This window comes from Hemitrygon akajei, chromosome 13 (genome assembly GCF_048418815.1).
Source record: "Hemitrygon akajei chromosome 13, sHemAka1.3, whole genome shotgun sequence".
In the NCBI taxonomy this organism is placed as follows: Eukaryota; Metazoa; Chordata; class Chondrichthyes; order Myliobatiformes; family Dasyatidae; genus Hemitrygon; species Hemitrygon akajei.
In genome coordinates this window covers 100011390-100023141 of record NC_133136.1, presented here as the reverse complement: position 1 = coordinate 100023141, position 11752 = coordinate 100011390, and the positions used below count along the sequence as shown (strand labels likewise).

At 38.9% G+C, this 11752-nt stretch overlaps 1 protein-coding gene across 2 annotated transcripts in view; it reads right to left on the bottom strand.

Moving 5' to 3' along the window:
- Positions 1 to 511: 511 nt before the first annotated feature.
- mettl14 (methyltransferase 14, N6-adenosine-methyltransferase non-catalytic subunit) overlaps positions 512 to 11752 on the bottom strand; it is a 67787-nt gene continuing 56546 nt past the window's right edge. For both annotated transcript variants that reach the window (XM_073065162.1, XM_073065163.1), the window contains 2 exons: positions 6487 to 6697; positions 512 to 2250 (listed from right to left, as the gene is read on the bottom strand). In XM_073065162.1, the coding sequence (XP_072921263.1) occupies positions 1940 to 2250; positions 6487 to 6697 (522 nt within the window). In that variant the 3' untranslated portion in view covers positions 512 to 1939. The remainder of the gene's footprint in view (positions 2251 to 6486; positions 6698 to 11752) is intronic.

Below are 11752 nucleotides of genomic sequence, written 5' to 3'. Positions count from 1 at the left end.
TTGTTTCCTTTTCTAAGTTTTGAGCAGAGGTTAATAAATCTTGGGATTTGTTTATAAACCCTTCCTAAGTTTCATATTTATTGCTGCTGCATTCGTAGCAATACAGATGGAAATGGAAAGAGAATCAAACTCAAAAGGCTGGGTAAGCAGGTACACAAGTCATATTCTTAAAAAGGAAGGTGTACTTAATTGAGTTTTCAAATTAGGCAGCACATTCTCCTTTTTTCCTTTGGAAATTTACAAATAAAAAATCAGTACTTGGACAATTTCTGAAGGTGGTAAAGTGAACAACTGGTAACATTTGAGTAGACACATCAGAATGTACTCCAATTCTTAAAACAAAGTAATGAACTCTAGATAACAAATTCTACCTCAGTTTTGTTTCCAAAAAGTGGGCAAATACAATTATTTTTGAGCATGCATGAAATAGTTTGCTATTTACAACATCATAGAACAAAGTCTGTCAGTCAAGTGCTTGAACATTTTAAAAAGATGAACTACACCAAGTAAATCAGTGTAATAAAACAATTTTATCTGCTTAGATTGGGGTTACAATTCATCATAAAGTACTTTTCTTAAAAACTAATGAATACAGATAGACTCCAGTAAGAAATTTAAACTACACACACACACACAAAATGTTGAGTTGCTCCAGCATTCTGGGTGTGTTGCTTGGATTTCCAGCATCTGCAGATTGTCTCTTGTTTGTGAAGAAATTTAAACATGTTTCTTGTATCAAAACTCAGGTACAAAATAATATGATTTAAATTATAAAAGTCACAATACCTGCAAGACCTTTGGAAACAAAGCCAATGACCAGGAACAGGGTCATTATTAACTCCTTGAAGTCGTTAAATAAAGATAATGACAACAATCACATTTAACTTGATACTTCTTCCACAAAAAGCATGCTCATTTAGTTATAAAAATATAGAAATAAACAGAACTGTATAAAAAAGTTTCTACAACAATAAATGAAAAAAAATCACTATACGTGATTTCCAGGGGCAGTTACATGAATTTATAAAAGCTTTTTACTTAATTAAATGGCCTTGAGTTTTCTTGATACTAATTTGCATTCATCTTCTCAAAAATAATCAGTTGTCTCTAAGTTGACACAGCTAGATATACACTTGTTCTACCGTTTGCTGCCAAATGATGTACATAGATTACCTTCAATGAAACATATAATCAAGTTTTAGCAGGGTGGAGGAGGGGAGAAGAATTTTAAAAATTAAAAATTCTTACAGGATTAAGGTAATCATTTAAAAAATGACATCTTTCTTTTGCTTTCAACGTCTGGATGCAAAAAAAACTTTAAGTGTGTTCGCAAAGATGCTCTGAAAAATGAAATTATTTGGTAAACATTTTAGAAGAATAAATTTAACAAATTTAGTGTAAAAATAGACAGAGCCATAAGACATACAGCAGTCAAACTGATTGCTTTTCTTACTCTACAGTTTGGCAGGCTCTAAGGGTTAAAATCAAGTAGAAATGGTAGATTTGGGACAAGATGGTGGTGCTGTTGGCTACACTGAAATTGGCAGTATCTTATGGTTATCATAGAATCAACACCTCCAAGTCAGTTTTGCTGGAACTGCCTTCTATTCAGCACCCTTGGTTAAGATCCTGAACTACCATTGTGTCACTAAAAAGTGACAAAAAATTCCAATGTTCAAAAGTTAAACTGAGACTTTGCAACAGATTTAAACTAGTACCCAACCTCAATACATACTGCACCAGATTTAAAGGCAAATGCACTGCATTTTGATTATTACAAAATGCCTGCAACCAACCTGCAAAACATTTTCTGCAGGCCCCACACGTGTTCACTACTATGCTTTATTAAATATTAAAAAAAGTAGAAAAGTAGAGCAGGAATCAATTCAGGTTGAGATTCTGAAATCCCACTCCTAAATTAGTCTCATGAAATCTGTCATCACCGTGCAAATCCCCCTCGATGGGCAGCACCTCCTCGGCCTCTGAATCCACCTCTCTCTCCTCTGAAATTTCCTCTGTTTCGTTCCCGTCCTCTCTCTCCACGTCCTGCTGAAGTGCCACCTCTTCCTCCACCCCTGGAGGCTCCACCTCCACGATCCGGTTTAGTTTTTGGAGGTGGTGATTTGGGACGAAGTCTTTCAATCTCTTCTGTACAACCAGTTAGATGCACATTGGTTCCAGTGAAGTACGAGCTGTAAGTTTCAGCATTGAAGTTACTGTTTGTGAGACTAGGACCCACAGTTAACCATCCTGTAGGAAGGTAAAATAAATAGAAAAATTGAAGTGTAAATGCATCTTAAAAGCATACAAATCAAAGGTAGAGACAGGTACAAGTATTGATGTGAAATAGTATATTTTATAAACTTGGAAATTCTAGAAAAGTTGAAAAATCAGTTCATTTATTTTTTTTAATGACAGATTATATCATAAACTTTCAAAAAACACTGTCTCTGTACATTAGTAATTATCAGCTAAAATTCTCCATTATCTAATTTTTGCTATTAGAATAATAAGCATAACAGGCTTACAAACATAATGTAATGCACTCTTAGCATAAGGCACTTCATTATATTGCAGTGTGGATGTTTATCGTCACATCTCCCAAGACAGGTCTCTCTCATTTCACTCCAATATAACAGGCAGAAGCTGTAGTTTGCTTTGTGTGACACTATAAAATCAGCAGATGCTGGAAATTCAAGCAGCACACACAAAATGCTGGAGGAACTCAGTAGGCCAGGCAGCGTCTATGGAAAAAAGTAGTCGACGTTCTGGGCCGAAACCTTTCGGCAGGACTCCTGCCAAAGGGTCTCAGCCTGAAACCTCAACTATACTCTTTTCCATAGATGCTGCCTGACCTACTGAGTTCCTCCAGCATTTTGTGTGTGACGTTGTTGGGTTCTCTAGCTTTATTTTATTAGCTTATGTTAGATTTGTAGAGAGATTTTTTTTTAATGAACACAGCATTGTTGTGTGGTTATTTAAAAATAAACCTCTTTACAAGTTCTAACTAGGCAAATATATTGCCAATGAGCAGAACAGGCATGCAAGGGATCTGCTTACCTACCGGGGCAGAGCCTACATATGTAAGGCCCACACTCCCAGCCAGACTTAGTCTCTGTGGGACCCCCACCACCCACACCCAATTACATGATCCAAACCAATCTCTCCCTTGACCTTCCCAATTGTCTGTAGAACCCACAACATTTCTGCACCTGTGGACAGACCCAGCACATTAGAACATATCACATTATACCCCTATACCACAGAACCATGGTGTACACATCCTTCTCCTGCTCTACTGTTACCTGAAATTTTATGGTTCAAATGTTCTCAAGGTATCACCTATGCTCAGCAATTCCAGGAGTCATAGGGAAACAGTAAAATATCCAGAAGAAAATAATGTTTAGATCAGCCATGATCATGATAAATGATAAGACAGGTTTGTCTAGAGCAGTACCGAGGACAGCTTTACAGGTTTTGAAAAGGATTAGCAATTTAGGGCTAGGAATCTGTTCTACAAACTGTGGCCATCTGTACAAAATGCTGAATACATACACCTCCACATACCTGAACATCTATGAAGCAGATTTGTGTTACAATCATAAAACCATATAACAATTACAGCATGGAAACAGGCCAAATCGGCCCTTCTATTCCGGGCCGAATGCTTACTCTCACCTAGTCCCACCAACCTGCACTCAGCCCATAACCCTCCATTTCTTTCCTGTCCATATACCTATCCAATTTTACTTTAAATGACAATACCCAACCTGCCTCTACCACTTCTACTAGAAGCTCATTCCACAGTTACCACTCACTGAGTAAAGAAGTTACCCATCATGTTACCCCTAAACTTTTGCTCCTTTAACTCTAAACTCATGTCCTCTTGTTTGCATCTCCCCTACTCTCAATGGAAAAAGCCTATCCACATCAACTCTATCTATCCCCCTCATAATTTCATTTCTCTATTACATCCTTCCCATAAAACAAATTGTCCCAATCAACTCCTTCTAAATCCTTTCGCATCTCCTCAAAGTTAGCCTTCCTCCAATCAAAAATCTCAACCCTGGGTCCAGTCTTATCCTTCTTCATAATTATATTGTAACTAATGGCATTGTGATCACTGGACTCAAAGTGCTCCCCAACACATACCTCCGTCACCTGACCTATCTCATTCCCTAACAGAAGATCCAACACTGCCCCTTCTCTAGTTGGTACCTCTATGTATTGCTGCAAAAAACTATCCTGAACAAATTTTACAAACTCCAAACCATCCAGCCCTTTTATAGTATGGGCTTCCCAGTCTATGTGTGGAAAATTAAAATCTCTCACAATCACAACCCTGTGTTTACTACAAATATCTGCCATCTCCTTACAAATTTGCTCCTCCAATTCTCACTCCCCATTAGCTGGTCTATAATACATCCTTATAAGTGTTACTACATCTTTCCCATTACTCAATTCCACCCTAGACGAGCACTCTAATCTATCCTGCCAGAGCACTGCTGTAATATTTTCTCTGACAAGCAAAGCAACATCTCCCCCTCTTGTCCCTCCAATTCTATCACATCTGAAGCAACAAAATCCAGGAATATTTAGTTCTGAATCACACCCCTCCGGCAACCATGTTTCACTAATAGCTACAACATCATATTTCCAGGTATCAATCCATGCTCTAAGCTCATCCACCTTTCTTACAATGCTCCTAGCATTAAAATAAATGCACTTAAGAAATTCTCCACCTCTTCCTCTCTGTTTATCTCTAACGGTGCAAACAACTTTACTATCTTCGTTTACTTCCTTCTCCCATACATCTGTTCCTACACTCTGGTTCCCCTCCCCTCTGTATCTAGTTTAAATCCACTGGAGCCTCTCTAGCAAACCTACCTGCAAGAATATTTATCCCCCTCCAGTTCAGATGTAAACCGTCCCACCAGAACAGGTCCCACCTTCCCTGGAAAACTGCCCAATTATCTATAAATCTGAAGCCCTCCCTCCTACACCATGCCTTCAGCCACATGTTGATCTGCGCTATCTTACTATTTCTAAACCCGCCTGCACGTGGCACTGGTAGCAATCCTGAGATTGTTATCCTGGAGGTCCTGTCCTTTAACTTGGCGCCTAACACCCTAAACTCACATTTCAGGACCTCCTCACTCTTCCTACCCACGTCATTGGTCTCTACATGGACCACGACATCCGGCTGCTCACCCTCCCTCTTGAGAATACTGAGAACTCGATCCGAGATTCCGTGGACCCTGGCACCAGGGAGGCAACAGACCATCCGGGATTCTCGATCTCTTCCAAAGAACCTCTTATCTGTCCCCCTAACAATCGAATCCACTATCTCTACTGCTCTTCTCCTTTCCTCCCTTCCCTTCTGAGCTGGTTATTTGAGGTACTGTCGCCTTCCTGTCAGCTTGAACCAGTCTGGCCATTCTCCTTTGAACTCTCTCGTTAACAAGGCATTCACTGGATGTTTTTCGCACTAACCTCTCCTCTAAACTCTAGAGACTGTTGTATGTGAAAATCCTAAGAGATTAGGAGTTTCTGAGATGCTCAAACCACTCTGACTGGCACCAACAATCGTTCCACGGTCAAAGTCGCTTAGATCACATTTCATCCTTATTTTGATGTTTGGTCTGGACAACAATTGAATTGCTTGTTTGCTTTTTTCATTGATTTGCTGCCACATGATTGGCTGATTAGATATTTGCATTAATGAAGGGGAGCAGGCATACCTAATAAAGTGGCCAGTGAATATATATTGAATCATTGTAAATACAGATGATAGGAAGAAAACAGTTAAAGCTATTATTTTACTATTAAACACACTGCATTTCTTAAGTGTTTAACTGAAACATATTAATACAATAAGTTGTAATTATGAATTTCATGATCCTTGGGAATAAAAGTTAACTGGCATCAAATTAATTGATATCCTGTTAAGAAATAAACTATCTTTTTATGATGTGATAAATTAGTGTCAAGAGTTAGAATGCATAGATAAAGGCCCTTCAGAATTGGATTTATCACTAACACCTGTTGCGAAATTCATTACTTTGCTGCAGCAGTACAGTGCACTATGTAAAATTAACATGAATATGTAGATATCTAACTATATATACTTTACAGATAGTCCTGATTCCAGCAGCTGTTCTCTCTTACATCACTTTAGTATTTGAGTGACAATTTAGTTTGAAAAAAATCTACAGTAATGCAAGGTCAACCTCTGACTTGACAGGTATCAATTTATCTTGTTTTAGTTAATGAAGATAAACACATCCAGTTCTTGCAACTGAATTGTATTAGCTCAATTGCCCCATAAGAATAGTACAGTTGATATATCTACTGAACCACCACAAGGACCCTAGAAATTATGACAACATGAAACTATATATAGCCTTTCATATAATTACAGAAATAAAAAGCAGAATAATAACATTTGCATTATAAAAATTTTATTTGGAGAAAAGGGTCACATACCTGGTCTTATTGTGCTGTCCCTTCCAAAAATATGTAACCTCCTTCGTCCCAGACAGAAATGCTCAATGATGTGAAATATTTCCACAGGCTTTTCAAGGTTCCCAATTTCTGGCTCTTCTGTAATAATAAGATCAATATCTACATTTGCATGGATAAAATCGCCGTCTGTACTTCTACGCACTGTTCCTTTGATACCCATTAGGCAGTGTTCCTACAAAATTAAATGCATATTAGGATTACAACATACATAACTAACTGCAAAATCAGTAACTCTTACATTAAGTAATACAGACAGACATACTTTATTGATCCCGAGGGAAATAGGGTTTTGTTACAGCTGCACCAACCAAGAATGGTAAAGAAATATAGCAATATAAAACCCTAAATAATTAAATAATAATAAGTTAATCATGCCCAGTGGAAATAAGTCCAGGACCAGCCTATTGGCTCAGGGTGACTGACACTCCTAGGGAGGAGTTGTAAAGTTTGATGGCCACAGGCAGGAATGACTTCCTATGACGCTCAGTGTTACATCTCGGTGGAATGAGTTTCTGGCTGAATATACTCCTGTGCCTAACCAGTACATTATGGAGTGGATGGGAGCCATTGTCCAAGATGGCATGCAACTTGGACAGCATCCTCTTTTCAGACACCACCGTCAGAGAGTCTAGTTCCACCCCCACAACATCACTGGCCTTACGAATGAGTTTGTTGATTCTGTTGGTGTCTGCTACCCTCAGCCTGCTGCCCCAGCATACAACAGCAAACATGATAGCACTGGCCACCACAGACTCGTAGAACATCCTCAGCATCGTCTGACAGATGTTAAAGGACCTCAGTCTCCTCAGGAAATAGAGACTTTATATGGATAATAATACTTTATATGGATTCTAAATACACTAGATTCCAGTTAACTGGGTCATCAGTTAATTGGGATAGCCACTTATTTGGAACAGCTCATAAACAACAAAACTAATTGAGAAAATAGCTTTGATTCCCTTCATTTATTTGGACACTATGCTGCTTAATTGGGACAGAAGGCTGTTGCCGAACAATTTCTGACTAGCATCAGCCACATGCATTTGCTACACCGTGCCTGGACAAATAGTTTTTAAAATAGCATCAGTTGCTTGTGTGTGTTCAAAAACCAGTGAGACAATTTAAAACTGTTTTGCTCACTACCATTTCAAGCATTTAGGCTTAGAGATGTCAGAAACAGCTGACAGTGTAAAGGAAACAATTTCATTACTTCAACAAGTGAGGAACCACAAAGAATTGTGGTTCCTCATGTCTTAGATGTTACAATGAAAATGAAGACTCGGAAGATGCAATCATTTACAACACTGTATGAAGGCATTATTTGTGCTGATTTTGTTAATTTACCATGAAAAGAAATGGCAGCAGACAGTGGATTCATTGGAACAGCACAGTAGCATAGTGGTTAGCAAAATGCTTTACAGTACAGGTGATGTGGGTTCATTTCCCAATGTCGCCTGTAAGGAGTTTAAGATTGTTAAGAGCACCAAATTTCTTGGTGTTCACCTGGTGAAGAATCTCACCTGGTCCCTCAACACCAGCTCCATAGCCAAGAAAGCCCAGCAGCATCTCTACTTTCTGCAAAGTCTAAGAAAAGTCCATCTCCCACCCCCCCCATCCTCATCGCATTCTACAGAGGATGTACTGAGAGCATCCTGGGCAGCTGCATCACTGCCTGGTTTGGAAATTGCACCATCTCGAATCGCAAGACCCTGCATCGGATAGTGAGGTCAGCTGAGAAGATCATCAGGGTCTCTCTTCCCACTATTACAGACACTTACACCACATGCTGCACCTGCAAAGCTAACAGTATTGTGAAGGACCCCATGCACCCCTCACGCAAACTCTTCTCCCTCCTGCCATCTGACAAAAGGTACTGAAGTATTCGGGCTCTCACGACCAGACGGTGCAACAGTTTCTTCCCTCAAGCCATCAGACTCCTCAATACTCGGGGTCTAGACTGACATTGTAATTTGTCCTCTACTGTGCCTATTGTCTTGTTTATTAATTATTGTACTGACCTGCACTGTTTTGTGTACTTTATGTACTCCTGTGTAGGTCTGTAGTCTAGTGCAGTTTTTATGTTGTTTTACGTAGTCTAGTGTAGCCTTGTGCTGTCTCACATAGTCTAGCATAGTTTTGTGTTGTTTCATGTAGCACCACGGTCCTGGAGGAATGTTGTTTTGATTTTACTGTGTACTGTACCAGCAGTTTATGGTCAAAATGACAATGAACTTGACTTGACTTGAGTTTATCTGTCCTCCCTATGACGGCATGTTTCCTCTGGGTGCTCCAGTTTCCACCCACAGTCCAAAGACCAGTTGGTAGGTTAATTGGCCATTGTAAATTGTCCCATGATTAGGCTAGCATTAAACTGATGGTTTGCTGTGCACACGGCTTGAAGTGCCGGAAAGACCTACTCCACACTGTATCTCAATCATTCAATAAATAAACTAATACACAGTTTTATAGTACTGTAGTAGAATTGCAAACCATCAGTTTAAAGTAGTAGTATTGGTAATCTTCTAATTTGTTCTGCATTTCCTCTTGATCTTTTTAAAATTATTTCCATGAAATTTCGGCTAATTGGGACAGTTGCTTAATTGGGCCAAAATGTACTGGTTCCGATGTGTCCCAATTAGCCAGAATCCACTGTACTTATCTTTGTTTTTCTGCCAATTTATCAAAAAAATTATAGTAACATTGTAATTGCAATGAATGCTTGAAAATATCATAAAAGCTAATAAACACTTCTCAGGCTTCCAGCCATGTACAGGTATTGATTTTAATTGCCATTTCGATGACAAACTCTGCCATATTCATTAGGGATAACGCATGTCTAGTCTGAAGATATTTATAGCCCCCATAGACTGTCCCTCCTATACCTCATCCAATTAGGTTTCCACTCTCCCTATGTTCCTTGTCCACCTCCTCAAAGCAGGTTTCCACTGTGTGTCCTGTCCGGTCAATATACGCTGCTCTGCATTCACAGGGAATCCTGCAATCACCAGCCGACCTGAGTCCTGGGTCAACTTTGACCCGCATAAGCTTGAGTTTCCTTATAGGTTTGTGGATGACATTAATCCTGTATTTCTTCAGGATTTTGGTGATCCTTCCAGAAACCATGGAAATATAGAAAAGACAGGTTGCAGCGTCGAGTTTCTCCTTGTTAGGTTTCCTGTTTTTTTTCTGTCGCTCCTTTTAAAGACCTGCTTGATTTCCTTTGCCATTCTGTAGGAACATTGTGCATAATAGTCTTATTTCCTTGGGGAGACTCTCTGGGTCTGAAATACTTCTCGCACGGTTAATCAAAATAAAAAGAATTGCTCTATATTGGGAGGCATAATGGTGGTTGTTATTGTTGAGTTACAAGTCCATGTGAGTTTCCGATAGATGCCATGTCTGAGGCTACCATACTAGACATGCCCGAGCATCATCCCTGATAGTTTGTCATCGAAGTGTTGGTTACAATCGACACAGTACCTGTACCTGGCTGGAAGCCTGAGAAAAGTTTGTTCATAATATACGCTGGGAAAGGACTAAATCGTTTATCATAAAAGCTGTCATAACAAACTACAATATTGATTGTAAATTATTAATTTGCAAAGAGGAAATGATTTTAAAATGAAAATTACACTTGATATATATAACAGCAAACTTTTCATTTGATTACAAACTAAGCTAAATTTAGCATGATACAGTATATGATCAAATCATTTTAATACTTTTGTTGTAAGATCAACATTACAAATTATCAGAAAAAGGCATTACAATCAACTGTCCACAGTCCTTGGATCTTATACTTTTAAAAGATCTTTTACAATATTAAATGTGAAGAATTGATAGATTACTTCGATCCTTCAACACGAGTTTAAACATTTGATTCAAAGTATTTTCATCTTCATTAACCATATTACAGATATTCATAGATTAAATTTTAATCAAAATATTTTAGTCTAATTAAGGAAATGATTAGCATTTAGGCAAACACAATAACTTACTGACATACAGATTTTCGATTGACAATGTAATTTTGTTTCAAACCATTTTTTAAAAAATCCTGTTATGCTTTCAAGCATGCAACATTTCTGCTGAAACCAGTTGCCAGCCAACATTTCTACAGAAGGACCTGTCTCAGGTTACTTGATATAGCCATTATAAAAAGCTGCGAAAACTGATGTTTTCCTTGTTCCATAGGACTATACTCCATTGGTACCGACTTTACTTGAACAAGGCTGGGACTACCAACCCACATCACAGAAGCCTGTGATATAGCACTGTTTCTTTGCTGCAAACATGCACACAAATTAAGATTTTACAAAGAGAAAACTTAATTTATCTTAAACAATTGTTATTAACTGAAATCCTGTTTTGGTACATCACATTAACAGGAGATTTCAAAGACCCATCTTGGGGGGAGAACAGGGCATTGGGGAATGCATATTGATATTCATATCCCACACAACTGGTTAGTATCAAGACCCAAGTTGATAATCTGCTTTACATTTATGACTGAGTGGCTAGGCATAGCTCTAATGCCATATTTAAGTTTGCTGATGATACCATTGCTGTACAATCAAAGGACGTGTCTAATCAGCATATGGGAGGGAATTTGAAAACAGTGAGTAGTGCTCAATGTCAGCAAAACCAAAGAGCTGCTTAAGGTCTGTGACACTGCTCTCATGAGGGGAATGGATGTGGAGAGGATCAATAACTTCAAGTTCCTTTGTGACTACAAAACAGAGGATCTGACCTGGGACCAAGCACATAATGTCATTACAAAGAAGGCATCTCTAATTTCATAGATGTTTGTGAGTATTTGGCATGTCACCATAAGCTTTGACAGACTTTTAAAAATGTACGGTAGAGGATATCCTAACTGGCTGCATCACAGCTTGATGTGGAAAATCCAATGTGCAGTAATGGAAAAGGCTACAGAAAGTGATAGGTAAAGCCCAGTCCCACACAGGCAGGGCCCTCCCAACCACTGAGTACATTTACATGGAGCTCTACCACAAGGAAGTGGCACTGATCAAAGGCCCCCACCAGCTAGACCTTGCCCCCCTCCCACTTCTACGTCAGGCAGGAAGTATAGAAGTCTTAGGTCACACCTTTAGGTTCGGGAACGGTTATTATCCTACAACCATCAGGCTCTTGAAGCAGCACAGATAACTTCATTCACCACTTCTCTCAACTGAGAGTATGAGCTACAGACTCATTGTCAAGGACT